The 21,336-nt window shown below is 36.8% G+C and overlaps 1 protein-coding gene across 1 annotated transcript in view; it reads right to left on the bottom strand.

Moving 5' to 3' along the window:
* Positions 1-10,730: 10,730 nt before the first annotated feature.
* elfn1a (extracellular leucine-rich repeat and fibronectin type III domain containing 1a) overlaps positions 10,731-21,336 on the bottom strand; it is an 84,192-nt gene continuing 73,586 nt past the window's right edge. The window contains exon 3 of the mRNA XM_084925486.1: positions 10,731-16,610. Within this exon, the coding sequence (XP_084781612.1) occupies positions 13,883-16,255 (2,373 nt within the window). The 5' untranslated portion in view covers positions 16,256-16,610 and the 3' untranslated portion in view covers positions 10,731-13,882. The remainder of the gene's footprint in view (positions 16,611-21,336) is intronic.

Raw genomic sequence — 21,336 nt, forward strand, 5'->3', positions numbered from 1 at the left:
GATGAGAAACCATCCAGTGAGCAGAAGTTCCCTTGATGCCAGAGGTCAGAGGATAATAGACTGACTGCTTTGAGCTGATAGGAACTCATTACAACCAAGGTATGAGGAAGAGCATTTCTGAAAGCTTACTGCAGTTTATTATTATTATTATTATTATTATTATTATTATTATTATTATTATTATTATTATTATTATTCCTTAGCTCCAGACCCCCTTTTGTTGGTGTTGGACAGAAAATTTCAATCCATGTCTGATCCATCATATTTAAAAGTCAGTGTCCTTCATGCTGTCTCCGTGCAGATGTTCCATTCATGCTAATCCCCCCAAATGGTTCTAAGCTATTCTATTACAGCTTAATGTCTGGATTCTTATGTCAAAGAAGAGAGAAAAGAACACAAGAGTTCAGCATTTGTGAAAAACTGTGACAGTGAGCAGACTGAGAGCTCCTGCCTATGACAATCATGGCACTTCCTTCCTTCTCGGTGTGAGTAAATACTTAGTACAATTGGAATGATAAAGAAATGTTTCTTCCTAAAAGGAGAAAATGTATTTAGAGAAATCTTAATATGGTCTTATCAGAAATTCTTAGCTGTTTGAAGTACATGCTGTTAAACATGATATAAAGACTAAAAAAAACATAATTCAGATCAACTTAGATCGTATAAAGAATAAAGTTAGCTAATATGGGGACACTGCAAGCTGTGCATTAAAGCTATTTATTTATATAGATTTTTAAAATAACTGTTAGATTCCAGTTAATCATGTGAGCCAATTATTTTTTTTATTTTTTTTTATTTATTACTATCAGGGCAATCAGGGACACCTTCCAGTGACTTTATGATTACTGAACAGCTTAGAGTACTGTAGTATGCATCAGAGCCTCATCCAGGAAATAATAAGTGCCTCAGCAATCAGAAACATGTCCTCTGGAGAAGAAAAAAACCCAGTGATTGCAGTGCTTTGAGATTAAAAGACATCACACTGAGGACATTGCTGTGGTGAATTCCCAGCTGGAAAAGCACCAACAAGTATGGGAGAAAGAAATCTCACATTTTGTGACATCGCTGTTCAAGAACATGCAGTGTTCACAAAAATCTAAAGGCATTTTATTTTATTTCGTTTCCAGAAAAACGTAGCTATTCTTATTGGGTAATGCATTTTATTTTAGATTAAAAACTACAGATAAACACTGAAATCATTGTGTAGACATCTGCACAATATGTTGAACACTGTATTGTATACAGCCATGTCATTTGTTATCTGGACCACTCCCTTTTACTTTTATTTTTTTTGGTTTTTCACCTTTTTTTGACATTTTACCACCACTTGAAAATTGTTGTGAAACCGTTCCATCTATTTTCTTAAACTTATCCAATTTATTGTCATGGGGGTCCTGGACCCTATCACTGTTTTCATAGGGAAAGAGGCTGGTTCACCTGGACAAGTCACCAATCTGTCACAGGGTAACCATCCATACCTATGGCCAATTTAGAAGCAAATTACTGTTCCAGGAGAAACCCATAAGGACACAGGGATAACATCCAAGCTCCACATACCAAGCCCCAGGCTCCATTAAAACCCAGAATCTTCTTGTTATGAGGCAGTAGTGCTAATCATTGGCAGGAATACAAATGAATTGCATGTGCATCCTTGTGAATGACAAAAGACAAAACAGGTAGTGTTACAAACAACAAAATCTTCAGAGCGTACCTTCACAGGGTAATGTGTTAGTACAATTATATGGTTGTTATGGTTATTACAAACACTTTATTAAACACAACCACACACATTACTTATAATAACACAAAGCCATACAGGGGCTGCAACTTAATATTATATACAAACAGAGAAACAAACAAAACCCTGAAAATGTTTCGTTTACACAGCATATTGGTGCAATAACATCCAGGGCTCAATCTCTGGTTAGGTCAGAAATTTTCTTTGAGGAGTTTGGATGGCAAAAATACAACAGAGGTCTGTGGCACAACTTCACCTTTCAAAGTGTGCAAAGAGGAACAAAAAGTCTAAAGAGGTTAAAGCTCCAGCAACGCTTGTAGCATAAAAAACGTTATAGTCTTTCTTATGCAGGCCTGTACCTGGGTATATAGGAAGAAGACTTTGTTTTTACTTAGGAGAAAAATACAGTTTGGTGGGAACTCTACACTGATTATATTTTCCTGGTTTGGATCATAAGGAGAGCTATAGGCCGTTTAAATGTGTTTTTATTACATTAATCTCAATATTTAGCTATTTTTGCATAGCAACAACACATATATTAAGAAAACCAACAGACAGAAACAGTTCAATCAATTCCAATGCGCGAGGAGAATGTGTAACCAGGAAAGAAAGTCTGAAGCAAAATCTGAGGAAATGGATTCATGTTTTCAGGATTACGGATATAAACCAAATTGTGGCAGATCGATGCCCCTCCCAGATGCTGGTTCTGCCACAGGTTTCTTCCTTTAAAATGGAGTTTTTCCTTCTTACTGTTGCCAAGTGCTTGCTCATAGGGGGTCGTTTGATGGTTGAGGTTTTCACTGTATTGTCGTAGACTTTCTACCTTACAATATAAAGCACCTTGAGGCAACTGCTGTTGTTATTTGATGCTATATAAATCAAATTGAATTGAATTGAAGTGAAAGACAGCCTACGCTAAGGCCAAACAGGCAACGACAACAAAATCTTCCCAAACAAACAAAAGATAGAGCAGCCTTTGTCACGACACAAACACTTATAGAGTTAATTATTTAATAGGTATATAGTAAATATTTAAACAGATAATTAAAAGGGAGTAGAATATTATTGAGAGTGATGATGCAATGAGCCAGATCTTCCTTGAATCACTATTAATTACTTTTAGGAGACTTCCCACTCTGCAGGATGAACTTGCACATAGCCATCTTCAGCCAGACTCCCAGGAAACGTGACTGGACCCTAAACCTAGAGGATCCTAGAGGATCATTGCAGTGATAACTCAGATGTAGTACAGACCTAGTCATTTGTTGATTCCACTTCTCAAAATAAGATTGCTCTAAAAAATTATAACTGTAAAACCTTATTTGGACTCTATGGAAGGCCCTTCTTGGTAAAACGGCACTAAAATATATTCAGTGTGTTCATGTACTCTTATCTATTGGTTAACGCCTATATGCTGAAATGCATTGGAGTTTTAGTTTAAATATATGCATGCCGTGAACATAAAGGTGATTAAATTTCATATCTGAAGAGTGTCTTGGAGTTTTTTTGAGATTAGCTCAGGAGGTAGGGAGGTAGGGCAGTTCATCTGCTGATCGGAAGGTTGGTGGTTCGATCCCTGGCTCCTCCAGTCTGCATGTCAAATATCCTTGGGTATGATACTATCCCCAAAATATGTGAATGTTAAATACAAAGCACTCAGTGCTCCGAAAGAGTAGAAAAGCACTATATAAGACACTCCATTTACCATTAATATTTAACCAGTGCATTCTGGTTTGTACCTTGTGACCCCGATAAAGACTACAGGGTGAAATGTGCCTGTCAGTTGAAATAAATTATAATTGCTGCTCTTTATACAAGCATACAAGTGCTGCTAAAGTACAATGTTTCCCATGACAATGGCTCTGAATTACATTTTCATCACACAATGAACAGGCACAGTAAACACATACAGTAGCAACCTGAAATGGGCTAATTAAGAACGTCCCCTCCAAACCCCCAAACTTTTATTAACATGCTATACAGTCACACTCACCATGTGGCCATTTGATAGACTGGCCACATGGTGAGTGCATCAGATTGATATCAGGGTTTTCCCTGATACTGTAAGATTAAAAGTGATTTTTTTTACCGTGAGTGAGCCAAATGAGCAAGATGAAACTCTCACAAAGGTTCTCACCCATCTCTGACACACATGCACATAGTGAGCAGCAGAAAAAGGCAGCATTGTAACTGAAGATAACCAAGGAGAAGTAAATTGAGTAATCAAAATGTACAGAATACACCACCTTTTTAACAAATATTATTTTGACATTTTTTGAGATGACTGGCAGTAACCAATGCCATAGTTTTTATGAATTTTTAAATCCATGAACTGCCTGTTGTGCCCAACAGTGTTGGGTACCCAATACTATAAAGTAAATTGTAATACATTTGATTGCAATGACCTTTTGTTAACTTTTAATGATGAAATTAAAACACTAATCAAAAAACAAACAAATAAAGAATCAAAGGATAAAGACTGTTGATTAAAAACAAGAGTCAAGATAGTTTAAATAGATTTCCTGCCTTTAATACAGTCACATAATTAGCATGATATTTTAGATGTGGTCAAAGGATGGGTAATGATCCAGCCTGTTGTATCTGTGTTCAAGGAAGTCCTCACCTTTTATTTGAGTAGTAAGCAAATTCATAAAGAGACAAGGGGGAGATAATTACAACCTAAAAGCTTTTTATCTTCTACAAGAATGGAACCATTGATTTTTTTTTTTTTTTTTTTGGCTCAGCCTCCTCTCATGTGTACTCCGATATGATCAGAGGACTCTTTGTTTGACAGAAAAAAAGAAGAGGAGGTCTGAAGATGAGGGGAAGAGAAAAGATGGCTCATTATTTCTGGAAGCAAAAGTTTGGGGAACAGAAGTCATGTGATCTGTGTGGGTACACGTCTCATGTTTCCTAGTGTGTGAAAACTCTTTGATTTCCTCTCACTTTCATATCATAATCAACCGTTCAGACTCTCCTGTTCCTGTTCTCTGCCAGTAGTGTTGACCGGTGGTCCCTGTGACCTGTCTCTGCACGATGCTTATTTGAAAGATCATTCACGTAATTCGCTCGGTGAACACCGAAGCGTTCGTCTGGAGCTGCTGTGCCGTGTATTAATGAGCAGGTCTTGTGTCTGTTTGGCTCCGGAGTCATCTATCAGCATAAATCTCCTTAACAAGAGTGAAGAGTTTCAGCCCATCAAAATGAAGATGCTTGTAGATCACAGCCTTCAACACCCTTTGGTAAAAAACATGATAGATTCATTCATAATGTTCTTTCTTGGGCAATAAGTCAGAACAGTAGGCATAATCCTTTAGCTGTAGTACAATGCTAACGGTGAACAACCTGAATAAAGTCCTGTGGTTTGTTGCTAAGGCACCAATAGCACCATTTAGTCGGCTGTTTCACAGTTGAGAAGCTTAAAAAATGACCAAGTTAAATTAAGTGTGAAATTATCAATGGGAGGATAAAAATGGCATATGGAAATTTAAAAATATTATAACAACAATAATAATTAATATTTTGATGACTTAATTGATTAAAAGTGAAAATAATTATCCATTAAACAGTAATGAAAGCAGTCAGCAGTCCTTGAATGTTTTTGGTTTTTTAAAATAATTTTTAAAATGCATAACTTACTCTTGGGTAATTTAAAATTGGTCTTATCACATAGATTTTGTCCAACAGAGCAGCTCCAGCTGCTTTGTTTAGAATACTTTTAGTCCTGCCTGCTGCACATACAGCAAATGACAAATTGCAATAGACTGGTGTAGAGTCAAGGGGCATACTTACACTAACTTGATAAAATACGTGACATACATAGCAGGAGAGGTAAGAAACAAGGATTCAGTTTTCAGGATATCTTCCAGAAAATGTGTTATTTTCAGCTCTCGCTACTTTTTTCTGTGCAGACACATTATTACTGATGAAAGCTGAAACAGTACAAACTAGGCCTGACCCACCGCCTCCCACTACCTAAGCATAGGGTAATGTTATTTTTAAGATGTTTGGTAGTGTCATGTTTAAGATTTGCTTTGATTCAGTCACAGGTCTCATAGTTTCTTTGTCCAGTGGAAAAGTGGAACATGCTGTTCTTCAGCAGTGACATCTGTAACAGACTTCTCTTTTTGCTGACATTTTTTTGATGCTTTACAAGCATACCGTGACAAGGAATGTCAAACAGTGTAAAGAAAAAAAAAAGAACAAGAAAAAAGTACAGTGTAACCTGAATAAATATACTTTTTGCAACTGCTCTTTTTTCCATACACAGTAAAAAAATTATATGAAAGGTTTATTTGAGTGAGAGCCTGGTTGTTTCATTTCAGGTCATCAAAATCTGGATGTTGCTGTGGAATTCATCAACTTTCAAAGCAGCTCTAAACAAACTCACTCTGCTAACTATTCTAACTATCTGACCTTTGACCTTTATGCATATGTCATTTGTAGAGTTTGCTGTAAATGCTAATTCTTTTAAATTGATTAACCGCATCCAGTTATTCAATTAATTTGACAAGAATTCAAGAACTTTGCTTCCCCTCTTTAAATAGCTCAAGATTAATGCATTCTTCTATGTCCAGATATATGCCATGTCTCATCACTAAACTTCTTTGTGGCTCATGTTCAGGTGTAAATGATTTTTTGTTGTTGTTTGTTTTTACAGTGTTACTCTTCCAGAGATAAAAATCTGTGATTAACATGAACATAAACCCTTGAATAATTTCTCAGTTCTGTCATTGGAGCACTGTGACTTTTCAAAGAATTATATCTATGGCTCCTCTTTCAGTCTGCGCTGTGTCCAAACCCACTCATCAAATAATTAGCCCATACGTTACAAACACTTAGCGGGTTATTTATTAAAGAAGCAGCAATTTGGACTTTTATGAATCATCTGGCATTAATCTAAAATACAAGCCTTGTAGACTCAGTAGGTACAGCTAGAGGAGCTGAGTCTTTGAAATACAACACTCACCCAAATATCAGCGAGCACACTGCACCGTTTAATTTTGATAGACTGTTGACTCTGCATTTAGTGTGTCGATCAAGATGCCAATGTTGGCCTGTCAATTCAGCAGTTGTTACATGAAAATAAGTCTTCCACTTTTGTCCCAGACTGCCATGTTCTGGCAATTACTTGTGTTCCACTGTTAATGAGAAAATTTTGGCCCACTCACATGCTAAAACATTAAAATGCATCATGATATGGTAATGCTGGCTTTTAGCACAGAGATTTCAGAAATTTACTAAAGTCATCATTGTTTTGTATCATCAGAAATGATAGAGATGATGTTTTCTTCAAGGAAAACAGTCGTGCAAACCCTTAAGACTTAGTTGAGATGGAAAAATGTTTTGCACTGAGTCAGATTTCCTGCATTTTTGTCGAGGATACTTTATCATTATTAATACTATTTGAATTTTAATTAGTGACTCACCATGAACAAACAACTTTGGTGCAGCTCAAAAAACTTTCCGCTTCTAGAAGTCATTGCTTCTGCAGACAAAGATTAACTGGGAAATTATGAGTCTGTGTGTAATTTCTGCCTTGTTGCCAACCTCTGTTGTTCAATGATGTGAGTAACAACAACAAATCAAAGAAGCCTTCTGCAGTCTCTCCCCTTCATTTCCCTCTAGGCAAGCCAAACAAGCAAACTGCAATAGAAAGGCAGAAAAAGCAGCACTGTAAACAAGCTATTGATGGCTGAGGTGAGTCAAGCAAAGTACATCTATACGGTCAGTGCTTTGTTGTTAAAGTTCAGTGCATTTTATAGGAAAGTAGTAATGAGCACTTCCTAGGTAGTGTACAGTATACGAGGGTAGGTAGCTTGTTGATTTTCTTCTTTCGGCTGCAAACATCTAAGTGTTGCTATATATTTGGAGAATTTGTGGATATTACATAAAGACAATTTCAGTATGTTGTGGAATATAGGAAACCTAAGCAAGGTAAATGAGACAACATGAATGATCAAAAAACAGTTTTGCAATTTTCCCAATGAATGTCTAACATTATACGTTTCGAATAATAACATCAGCATATGAAAAAATCAGCCTCTCAGAATAAAATTAGCCTAAGGACCAAGTCATAAAGGCTCAGAGACAGGCCGGTGACTTCCAGTAACCATCGTTCTTTACGGAAAACGGTTGCAGGTAGTTGCTTGCTGTCAGAAGGTGAAATTGTTCACAAAGAGGTGGTTTGTATGGAAGATGCCTGCAAACATTCACAAACTACTTGCAAAGCAATAGTTAAAATATGAACAAACAGGAAACAGAGTGTGTTCCCTTTAAAAGTAAAAGCTGTGCCTTTTGATATGTGTTGAAATATTTCTGGTAGGTCAAAACTTTTACTTGAAGGGTGAACATTCTTCATTCACCAATTTCATCCAGCAATCACTGTCACATTCCTGGGTCTATTGACCCAGCGTTTTGAGTTTTAGTTTGAATGTTTTAAGTTGGATGTCAGTGTAGTCAGCTTTGGTTCCTTTGTCTCGTTATGTCAGACTAGTGTCAGCTGTTTCCCCATGTGTTTCCACTTCCCCCTAATTCCCCTGTCAGGTCGTCACCATGGCTCATAGCAGCATGAGGTGGGTGATTATATTCTGAATCCACGCGGTTTTTCTAAGGAGAATATTGAAACAAACACTGTCTTAAAGGTTCATGGGCATGTTTATGAGCTGACTGCACTGACATAGGACACAGACCTTCAAAATAAAACAGGAAACATGAGATGTAGACAAGACAATATAAACTTGACACCATAAGAAACGCAGCATGAAACAGGGAGAGGGAAACTTAAATACAGGGGTAGAAAACACAAAGAGAAACTAATAAACAAATGAACTTAGCTACCCTAAAGAACTTAAAACATCCAAACTAAAACTCAAAACGCTGGGTCAATAGACCCAGGAATGTGACAATCACTTGCAAACCAGTCAGTGAATATATGTTTCCCTACAGCTTCCAGCAGTCACCAGGGTGTTAGGCACTGGTCTCTAGACCTAATAAGTGATGGCGCCAAAGTGACTTCTTTAGACAAAGGATGAACTGAAGGGCTTCTCTGTGATCAGCATATGATATATAATCATTATTTTTAATTGTAAATCATGCAAACCTAATTTGCTTGAGAGTAACAAAACAAACACAGAGTTGGAAATTAGCATAACTTGTTCCCTTTAATTCTTATACTGGCTTTCCAGGAAGCACAAATAGGATGAGCAAAATTTAAAAAAATTAATATGACGATTCTGACTTGTGAGGCTTTGTTTTTTGTGAAAGAGAAAGTAAAGTTTTGAAAGCCTTTTGCAGTCTCTCACAGTAAAAACTGTGCCGTCACGGCAGTGGCTGAGTTTTTGCAACAGTAGCTACATTATGTTTTGGTCTATTGAAACAAAATGTTTTTTGGTTCTCCTTTTGTCCCTGTGTGATGGGTGTAAAATGGCCTGGAAAGATGACATTCTGTAAACATAACCAGCAACATGGGCTTAGAAAATAGAATCCATCACTCAGTACTTAGTGTCCTCATTACCTTAATCATATTACAATGTGTGACTAGGTGAGCATAGAAACATATCTGCTGGATAAAGAAATTTACAGACAAAATTAGTTAGACAAGCATAACCAAGATGAAATGATTTTTGGCAAATGTGATGTTTCGCCATCAGGAACTGCAAGTTTACAGGATTTTTATGCATTTTAGTGCACCAAATGCCCATTATAACATATGTGATGTCACAATGTGCCACAACATGAGTATGAATAGAGTGACAAAAAAATCTGTTTACATGCTTAAAAATTTACACTGTAATATCCACAGGAAAAATATGCTGGCTTGAAGAAGGTCATACTGTTAAGTAACAAAAAATTAATTGTTGAATTAATCATATTAATAATTAAATATTGTAGCAATTAGTGTTTCCACATCATTTGGTAGTGTTAAATATATATATTTCTTTTTAATTTAAATTTATATATATTTATGGAACAAAAATATAATAAAAATAATGATTAAAAAAACAATAGTTCGAACATTATTCTGACAGGGAAAGTGGTAAACAGGTAAAAAGAGGGTTTGTTGCTTTATGCTGGACAGATATTTTTTGGCTAATGAAGTATTTTTCCAAACCTGCCTGAACCATGAAATATTGTCCAGAAAAGGAATGTTTAATGAAGTTTTTTGTTTTTACATGCTGCTATGATAAGTAAGTAATATGATAAGTAGTAAGATTGATTGTATTTCACCTGTCATATAAATCCTCTTCTTTTGTCTACTCAAACAGAAGAAAACATGCCCAAATGCTGACTTTAACCAATTTAATAACATGTAAATTTTCCATATAAATTTACCTCACTGGTATACACTCAAGCACATTTTCATTAATTAATGATGTTGTATGCTTATTTGAATAAATAAACCTTTGTTTTCATATAGTTCAGTTGCAGTCTATTCAAAAATGATGGCTTAATGTTTATTTGAGGGTGAATAATAATTTTTTTGAGTGTGTAAGGTAACCTTGAATGCTTTGAAATCTGCCTAAAGTAAAAGGTATTCTTGTTATTCATAGTCATTATTAATAATAATAATAATAATAATAATAATAATAATAATAATAATAATACACTAGGGGGATGGGGAATTCAAATATATATTCCAGGCAAAAAGGTATGCATTTACTGCAGCCAAATTCAGGGAGGCAACCTGCACACTGAGGTCCACGGGATATCCAAGAAATGGTAATGCTGTTTGACTCGATTGTTCAGTAGGTCAAGCTGATCTATTATCATGAGTATACCCTGCATCAGGCAGTTTACGTATACAGAGTTAGTCATCATGGCATAAAATCTTGGGTAACCATTTCTTATAGCACAAGTTAAATGGGAAGTTATACCCAATTTCAAACAGTTACCCCTTAGGTTACTTATATAAGCCAGTTGCATTAATTTATAGTACAATACTTACATGGAGCAATTCTGATATAACAGCTTATAATAAAGATGCTGAGTGTACACTGCATGTGCACCCTTAACTTTATTTCACAGTACTTTGTCTGAAAGCAGATAACATAGTATTAAGAAATAAAATAAAAAAAACACATTTTGTGCTCTTGTTTGTTTTGATGCACTTGGACAACAACTGTTGATCTTTCTAAAGGTTTTCTCAACACTTAAAACTCTTATTAGACACAGAAGTGCTACAATATGCAGTATAAAAACAGGTTGCTAAATAGCTAAATGAACAAGAAACCTGACAGCTCTCATGAGATACTGAAATGCTTTTTATAAAAAATAACAAATGGAGACTTAACAACAGTATCAACATTGGAAATAAAACAAAAGGAAGTTTACTCTTGTACACATACAGTATCCCAAAATCTTAAGGCGGTTGAAGTATTAAGTCAGACAACCCAGTTAACACTTTACAAGGTGCTTATATAAGACATTCACATCAGGCTCATGAATGCTTCATTTCACATTAATGAATAAAAACAGCTTCATGACACACTTAGATGAAATGGACACAGAATTATGACAGAAAAAATATAAATAGGGTAATAAATGCCTGCAGTTACACTTACACACTCAGTGTTGGATGAAAAGAAAGAGCTGATGAAAACATTTTTCACCAGACAATTTTCTTTCCTCAGGTTAGCTCTATTGTCAGATTGTAGACTCTCAATTCTCACCTTAATACAAAATTCATACATAACATATGTCTGCCATTCTTTCATGTTTTAATTCATTGATCATCTACTGTTTAATATTCATTTGCATTTGAAGGGCTGGCATTTGGACGCTACTAAGAAATGCATGTGGTGTTTTTTTAGAAACAGCAGCAAGGAGACACCTGACAAGAAATATGTTTCCTGCTCCCACAGAGGAAAGTTCTGACCATATTTTAGCTGATGCGTCATCAGCCATCTGAGGACTACAGCCTCTTTTATCTAACTCGGATTGTTGCAATAGGGTTGGATTCGTACCCAGAAAAAGATAACCAACTGGTTGTAATTTGATCTGCTAAGTGTAAAGGGTTTTGCGCTTGGCTAAGGAGGATGGATTTGTAAATCAGTGAAAACAAAAAGTGCACCAAGTGCGGTGGAGACAGGCTTAGTGTCAAATGTGTCAAGTGAACAGATCTGATCTGTGTGAAGCAATGAGGAGACTTTATGTCTCTCAAAATAATGCAAAAAGCAAATCAAGATGTTATATTTACATAAATGGAAATTACTTCCACGTTGCTTTTTTTCATTTGAAGTTTGACTAATGACTCTTTCAGCTACTTGATCTCACTGCATTTTCTTCTTCTGCATCTTCAATACTAGACTGTCCGTCAACTGTTTTTATTCCGATTAACTGACTTTTAATTTTCATATAAAACTTGGACGGATGGAAAATGTACATTAATTTGCATTTTGCAAGAACAAAAAATCCATTGGACGAGTGAACACATGCAAAGAGATAAATGAGAATAAAACTCCCTCTACTTGGACAAGCAGTTTTCCTTGTTTCCTTAAATTGACAGCGATGAGAACACTTTGAAATCATGACTATAGAGTAAATGATGTAAAATGTTACCACAAATTCTTTAATAAACCCAAATCCTACATTGAAGATACAAGAGAGAAGCAACTAATTATTGATAAATATGTGATAAATCATCATGAGCCTGTTTGGAATGATTTATATAAACAACTTAGAAAGAAAAAAGTGTTAAGTATTATATGTATTTAAAAAAACCCTCAAAATATACAAATTCACAGCCAGTAAGTCAGAGGATTCAGTTTCACATTCTCAAATTTCACTCTAGCTGTTGATATTTGCCTGGTATGAAGCTTTCATAATATACAAAAAGATTTAATAGCCTAGCAGATAAAAAATAAAATGAAACCTCTCAGCAAGCAACACGGCCCATCTGAAAAACCAACTACTTTCCTCCATTTATTGGATCAGACATTATGCAATATAATACACTGGAAGAAATATTGAAGCAAAGAAAAAACAAAAACACCGTAGTTTATAACATTAAATAAATATTTCCTTGAAAATATACATAAAAAGCTGCCATAGACAGATCAAAATACATATCTGTTACATTCATCCATCGGGCTCTCCTGCAGGGCACAACATCTGTCCATGTACCTAAATGACAGGTGACAAAGTATAGCCGTCTTCCCTTTGAAATATTAGTGATTAATAGTAGGCTTGGACACCACATCCTGTGTGTAGATATTGTGATTTCCCAATGTTTCTCTTTTGAAGAAGTAACTGATAAGACAGAAAAAGCAAAATCTTCATGGACCCACTGCATGTTATGATCCCCAGGCCGTGCAGAAATATTGTAAACATTTCAGCCTTTTTTTTTTTTACTTTGGTACTAAAGTTACAAATGGTGGTTCGTGAAACTAAGAGAACATCACTAAAGTATGACATATACTGCACTTTTGAAGTCTTTCAAGATACTAAGTGATTCAGGGTACTTAATCCATTTGAATCATGTAAAAGATGTAAAAGCCTTCATAGAAACAAAACAAAACAAACAAAAAAAAACCCAACAAAAACAGAAATCAGGCATTGATAATGATAAAATGATAAATGATCTCATGGGTTTAAAGTGGGGCTTGCGGTTTTTTATAGACAAGATCATCTGAATGATCAGCGCTCCATTTGTTAAACCTGATTCATCCACTAACACTTTTCCATTTACACAGAAAACACTGCAAATATAGAAAGTCAAATCTGTACATAGTTTTGAATTAAATATATGCAAGGAGGGAAGAAAAAAAGTTCAAATTGAGGGTCTGAACAGTTCTTCAAAAAATACTGAGGTTTCAGTAGACATATCTTCATATAATAGTTTCATATTACACAACAGCAAATCCACTGTCACAGGACTTGGCCATGCGATACCCAAAAAACCTATTATCCATTTTAACATATATATTATTTATTTGCAATATAATTTTTCCCATGAATGCTTTACATAATAAGACAAATTGAAAGAATCTTAACCCCATTTTCTTTACAGTCGAAAGAGAATGTGGTACGTGTGAGTGAGAAGTTAATTCTATTATGGAAGTATCCACTGATTCAGTTGTCAGATGAGGTGGTTGTGTCATTTCTGCAATGTGTAGTCCACTAAAAAAACAAAAACTAGATAGGTTACGATTTTTGTTGGGATGATACGCCTTTCCAGTAGTCTAAAATATCATGGAGGTCCTCATCCTTTGCAAACTGGACTTTCTTACGCAGTGCATGCCCTGCAGCCATGTACTCCTCATCTTTATGCCGTTTCCGGTGGAGTTTGAAACGCTCCCAGATGCTATGTGAAGGTTTGCAGTAGTATTCAGGACTGGAGGAATAGCTTAGATTGTGGTACTGAGAGGACATCTGCGAATATGTTAAGTCTCTGGAGCGGGAGTGAGTAAGAGGCTCCAACATGGAGGACTTGTGGCTGTCAGGTCCTTCGAGCTCCTCTATCTGAGCATCGGGATAGGAGTGTCGGTGGGCACTGTACTGACGGATCTTTTCTGCCTCGGCCCTCAGGATGGCAGCAGCAGGTGTTACAGTGAGGATGGTCTCTCCTGTTGGAGAAGTTTTCTCTATATACTTGGATTCAGAACGATAAGGCCTGGGGCTTCTCATGGGCCCTCCCGTGGCTGTACTGGGCCTCTTTGGAGAGACATCAGAAGACCGATGTCTCTGCAGAGAGTGGTGGTAGCTATCCTTATACACTGGAGACAGAAGGCCAGATTTATTCTGTGGGTGTTCTGATATTAGTACAAGCTGGGGCTCTGCAGTGGATACTGCTCCAGATTTCACTCCTTGAAAAGAGGTGGATTCTGACTTTAAAGCATCTATGCAGTTGTTTATTATCTGATTGACTTTATCCACCTCTTTTGCAATTGTGGAAATTTCTGCCACTGATCCCTGACTATTCCCAGCCATTCCCATATCACACTCCCGGCGGTCATGGTGATCCACACTTCGCACCTCCATGTAATTTCCTTTCATCATCTTAGGAGTATCACTTATCTCTTGAAATTTGTACTGCTCCATTTCACTTGCAGATGGTAAGTATGGCATACGTGCCATGCTCTCTCCTGCCAACAACTGCTTCTGCGACATTCGAGATATAGTCCCACCCTCAAGCTCTTGTCCATATTTAAGTTCCATTATGTTTTTCTTTAAACTTCCTGATTTTTTGTGCTTTTCATCTTGTTGGCGCTTTCTTCGCAAGCAATAGTACACAACTCCAAGAAATATAACCATGCTGAATAGGCAGCCCAAAATTGTCATAATGTAGTGAGTAGCAGTCGGATTTTTCACAATTACGTCCTTTCCATTTCGAGGGCCAGTAGAGACTGTCAGACATGTGTGGTTGTGTCTAAGAGAATTGCGTATTGAAGCAACACAATATGTGTAGTTGGTGTGGGGTTTAAGGTTTTTTAATTCAATGTCCTCTTTTATATCTTTTAGGTTTTGGATGTCTGTGAAAAAACTGTTGTTATAAAGAACCAAGATGTACATCTTCTTATAGGGATGAGGAATCTGAACTGTGATGATAGCACCTGTGTGTGTTACTTGCTTCACTTTCATCAGAGGAGTTCCCTGAACATCATTTTCAGGTGTACTGATGGTAGTGTCTTCTGGTTCTGTGCCTGATGGACAGTCTTCCACTCCACAAAGCGTTGAGTCTGGTGGTAGTGTTGTTGACTCAATGGGCACAGTTATAAATGGTGTTACATATTCATCAGTGCACACTTTGGTAAGCATGTACAGTGCATTTCGATAGTTTGGATTGTTAGGAATCTGGCTCAGTAAGCTATAACCGGAGACCCCGGGTGGGGAGTCGCAAACCATTCGTTCATTTGTTCTGTTTGGGAAAACTGAGAGCCATTTGACAAAACCAAGTAATTCACATGAGCAGTTGAAGGGGTTTGTGTACAACTCACAGGTGGTGAGTTTAGTTAAACTGGCAAACGTAGACCCATCTAACTGCTGGATTCGGTTCATGGAGAGGTCAATATTCTCTAAGTTGGGGCATTCCCAAAAGGCATTAGGTGTCACAGTCTCAATCAGGTTTGCCTGGAGGTAGAGGTACTGCAGCTTTCCTAAACCCCTGAGGATCCCCTCTGTCAAGTTCCGCAACTTGTTGAAGCCCATTTGAAGGACTTGCAAGTTAAACTGAGCAGAAAAGGCCCCGTCTTCTATGTAGGAGATTTCATTCTTGGTCAGGTTTAGGTAGGTCAAGTTGGCAAAGCGGCTAAGGGCAGAATAGTGGATACTTTTGATTTTGTTTTCATTCAGACGAAGGTCCACAATGGTGCTGTTGATATGCTGTGGGATGGCCTCATAAGGTGGCTGGTTTTGACTACAAATTGCGAGCCATACAAAGCCCTTTTCACCCTCAATTAACCAGCAGTCTCCACTGACTCTGCCAATATGAGTCAAATATACAATGGCTACAGACCAAAACAAGGCACTCATCACCATGCCTAAGCTGCAGGTCATTGGTGCTTCTTTGAGAGTCATGTGCAGGGCCAAAAGAATCAAAGGGGTGTGATACCGCTGCAGTTTCAGTACAGCTGTTCAGCTAATCTCAGGGCCAGAGACAATCCTTTTATTTGCCTCGTCTTCATTGATAGATGTGTGATGCTGGATGTTATCGCCATGTATCAATTAGAAAAATCTTGAGCAATTAGAAAAATCTGCTTTCAGATTGAGGCTTGCCTGCAGTGAACTTGTGGCAACACTTAAAAGAGCATCCAGCACCTCAACTTGGCTTGTGCTTTTTTCCTTAGTGGGTACCATCATTAAATGGTCTCATCTTGTTGTTTCTGCCAGTTTCCTGCATCCTTAGCCTCTCTGGTGTGCATGGATGAATAACCTGTAAAATACAGAAAGGGACACACAGTTGAGATTAAGTACACTTACTCAAGCCCTCCTTGTTTATTCCTCACCAATTATTTTGTACACCATTTAAGAAGTGTTTGCTGTTGCCTATGGCAGCCTGCTATTAAAGAAGCCTGTTGACCAATTACCACTTGACAGGTTGGGGGAAGCAGTGTCCCTGTTTTCACACCATTAACCTGAGGCCTGTCAGATGCAACTGAGGGAGGCCAATGTTAAGAAGCTGCATTAAATCAATTATACAGCACCATGCAAAATGACAATTTTACATCATGTATTTAGTTTTTCTCTCTGAAAACCTTCATGAATAAATTAAAATCTTTCTGAGCGCTGGATTATGTTGGAGGAAAGAGGGAAATCATGTAGCAGGTGTGATTACCATAGTGTTAAAATTCAATTAAAATGTTTTGCGTGAGGGAACGGGAAAGTGAGCAGCAACTCTCACTTTTAATTCTGCAAGTTTTTTGTTTTTATACAGACTCATCATTTTTCTTTGTAATATCTCTTTTGATTGCTGTTTTTACTCTTTGTACAGTTGATACTATTTCACTGCTGAAGACTTTATGGTGACATATCTTATTCCAGAATTTGGGTTAAGATAACTTTATTCTGCTCTTAGATTTCTGAGATTTTACTGAACATTTTGAGTCATATTTTTTTTAATAAAGTTAAAAAGTAAAGTTTAAAAAAAGCACTTGATCCTATTTTGTCATTGTACACAAATATCTAGTTATTAGATGACATAGTGCTGACATATGGTAAACATACCAAGAGGGTTTTATAGCTTATATACACAACTTTTCAATGATAAAATAATAAAAATAATTAAATACTGAGTGTATTATTTTCTCTTTGAAAATTTCATAGCTTTGCAATAAATTGTAGTAATACATTCAGTTCCATTCCAGAGCACAGTCATATTCTGTTACATCACAACTCAGTATTACAGACTCCATTACAGTGTTTAATTGCTCAAGGGTCGATTTCCTACTGCTAACAAAGAAATAAAAAAAATGTCTGCCGCGCAGGTATACAGTGGTGGGGAAAACCTCAATCACCTGTAATAGCATGTCATTAAAACAATTTCCTGGATCAATTTTAACTTGCAGTGTGGCCATATTTGTACCTAATTGCTGTCTAAATGATGTTTTTGTGGAAACCAAATTTATTAACTGTTCTAATGTGAGAGAAAGGATTTCATCTGTCTACTTGTTAAAGCCAACTGTTTATGTTTTTTAATCAGTCGAACCTATAATGGGCAATTTCTATATTAATTTGAACACAGTTAATTATGTAGTTACTAGCCTTTCTAATTATTTACGCCGAACTTCAATATCATTTTATTGTATAGCGTAGTTAACACGAATTATATTGTGAGAAAACTACTTTAATTATGGACTTTAATTATGGAGATACTACAACCAAAATATAAACTACAAAAATCTTCTCAAGTTTGCTTATTGTGGGGAATTAGGGGTCACCTGGAGTGAGAATGTGCTTTTGTGTGTTAGAGGACATGGCTCTACACACCACACTCAAGTAGATGTGACAGTTTATGGCAGAAAGAATATACTTCAACTTGAAACCACACATGCCACTGTGGATTTAAAGACCATTCATGCTGTCATTTGACCTTTGTGTAGGTTTATCACATTACAGTCACACTATTTGTAGTTTTGCTTATCATACACTCTACACTCAGGGGTGCCTCCAGAATTTTTTCTTTAAAAAAGATGAGGGCGACTAAAAGTCTTGGGGTGGCACACCAAAAAACATAATTTCCAGTTTTGGAAATGTCTGGCCGGGTGGCCTGTGCTCCTCCTGCCCTCCCCGATGGTGCTCCTGTCTACACTAAATAGTAATCTGTAATCTGTTGCCTTTTTGTCTTTTAATAGGATGAGCATCAATAACCATTTGTTATGAGGCAAATACTTTAGGTCATAATAATGGCAGGAGTGTAAATGATGGCTTACCATTCAGTTAGCGTACATCCTCATGTCTCAATTGAATAACTGTCTGCCTGTAATGACTTTTACTTGCTGCTAATTTGCTTTGTGAGCTAATTTGTGTGAATGTAAGTGTTGCCAAATTATGTTTAGTATATATTTTTTTTGTTTTGTCTTTCAAGGGAAGGAAAAGCTGTGATTTTACTGTATGTAAGTATGTAAGTAAGTTGGAGTGGGTGATGGAGATTCATTTTTCCTGAGGACTGTGTGGTAGGGTTATGTAATGTGATAGAGAAAGATGTGTTGTCTTGGGTCTGGTTAAGGTTAAGAAATGTCATTCATCCATCCATTTTCTTTACGCTTATCAAACTTAGAATTGTACAGGGGCTGCGGCCTATCCCAGCTGACTTTGAGTGAGTGGAAAGGCACACTCTGGACAGGTTGCCTGTCCATCACAGGAAGACAAGACAAGCACACACTCTCACATCCACAGCTATAGCCAAGTTAGAATCACCTATTAACCTAACATGGATGTCTGTGGGTGGAAGCTGGACTACCAGGAGGAAACTGACACAAGTACAGGGAGAACACACAGATGTAACCAGACCTGGCCAAAACCTTCTTGTTCTGGTGAGTGTAGTACTGTACAATGCCCATGGTTGAAATTCCACAATTGAAGCTCATATATTACAGAATGATTTTTCTGCATGTTTTCATGTGTTCCAGCTCTGAATTATTTCAAAAATTTTAAATACACAGCATACTGATAAACTGACATTGGACATTAGTACTGTTACCCAGGGCTTTGTATATTTAAAACTGATTTAAGTTGGTCTAGAACGGAGGTGTCAAACATAAGGCCTGGGGACTAGAATCAGCTTGGCATGGATTCCAATCCGGCCACTGGACAAGTTTGGAAAATGTGAATGGGGCATACATTTTCTACAGGCCTCCTCCGTGACCATTCATACTACACCAAAGTAATTAAGTAATTCATAAACAATTAAATGAAAGAAGCAAATGTTGTTTTTTTCCACTATCTAATATAGATTTTTTTTTCAAAACAGGTCACAAAAAACATTGTGAATTAACAAAAAGTTCCTGCTTTATAATTACCACCCATTTGGCCAATGAGCTACCAGAACTAATTTTATAAATGTAATTTAGCAAATTTATTAAAAAACTGAAACATAATGTTGGAACTGTGTTTATTTTTATTTTATATTAAAATATCCAAGGGAATAAAAGTGTGGTTAAACTTTACAGTGAGAGAAAGTTTCAAAGTTGTAGCCGACTTACGATCAAAGTGGGCAGCATGTTGCCCAGACAATAAAATGGCTTTGATATCTGTGGCCTAGAGGATGAGATTATATGTAATTTTAAATATACACATTAGCCTGTTTTTCCTTTTATAGTTGATAAAATCGCCAGGTACAAAGCTCGTATGTTTTCATTGTCAGTTCAGCATTTCCACGACATTATCGCTCGACCAAATGTGGTAGATAGATGCAGAGCACAGCAAGATGTTTACTGTATATATGGAAACAGGGCTTTGAATTACCTCTCATAATATTTTGTTTAGTGTCAGGCAGTTTGAGGATTTTATGCTGTTTCACAATTGAGTTCTATTTATTGATCTTTCAAGTTATGTCCGCAAATCTGTCCTTATAATCACTTAAAAGCAAATGGCCCAAATTTTATTCAAAAATGCAACAAAAGACATTGTTTTGCAACACAAATGAAGGGCAATTTAGGTGCAGAGAAACAGTTTTCAATTACAGCTCTCCTTGGTTCACACAGTACTAAGCAATTATCTGCAATGAGGCTAAGATAATCAAGTAAAAGCACTACTCAGCTATTCAAGTGCAGATAAAGAGCAGAAATAAATGCTGTGGTGGAGGACACTGGAACAGAATGCCAGAGGCTGCCATTACAAAACCACCTTCATGATGACAAAAGAGCAGTGGCAGAGGAGCATTGAAGAAAAGAACACTCTGAAAACCCCTGGGAGGAAAGAGGTTCCAAATCAAATGTTCCATGAAATGAATATGAAAAATACAGCTCTGCAGAATATCTGGTGATTTTCTAAGGAAAGGCTGTATTTTTATTCCTTGATCCACTACGGCAGAGGTGGAGCTCATCTGATCTAGGAACCAACTTGTGACATACAGACTCTTGGTCAGGACTGCTAGGTGAATGCACTGGGTATTATTTGGTAGGATTTTCTAGCTTGCTTGGTTAACAGTGCAGCCATTGGTAATTTTCTCCTACTTCATGGCCTTTTCCTAAAAATGGCCAAGTTTTTTCATGCATCAACCGAACCAAAGAGTGGGTAAAAAAGAAAGTGGATATTAAAAAGAAAGAAAGAAAGAAAGAAAAACAAGGCATAAAAACAAGCCCTCCCACACAGGGCATAAGCTTCTGTCACCTAGTTGACATCTGTGTGATTTTATGCCAACGTTATCATACCTGCCACCTCATGGGGACTTTTTGGGTCTTTGCTTTCTCTGCCCAGGGTGTCAAGAAACCAGCGCCGAAGGGCATGTTGTATATATCTCAGAGATGCCAATGGCTTTGTCAAAAATTGTGATATTTGATACCCTGAGAATTAGACCAAACTTGTCCTAAACTGCCTGACAGCATGGCATTGGTGTTAGATTATTTTAGACTCTAAATTGAAGTTTAGCTTTAAGTTTCCTTTAGAATGCATTACTTGTGTTTTGTTTATCTGCCATGACTCAATTAGACGAGCCTCTA

The sequence above is a fragment of the Perissodus microlepis genome, chromosome 4 (genome assembly GCF_051167445.1).
Source record: "Perissodus microlepis isolate ML-2025 ecotype Zambia chromosome 4, ASM5116744v1, whole genome shotgun sequence".
NCBI classification, from domain to species: Eukaryota; Metazoa; Chordata; class Actinopteri; order Cichliformes; family Cichlidae; genus Perissodus; species Perissodus microlepis.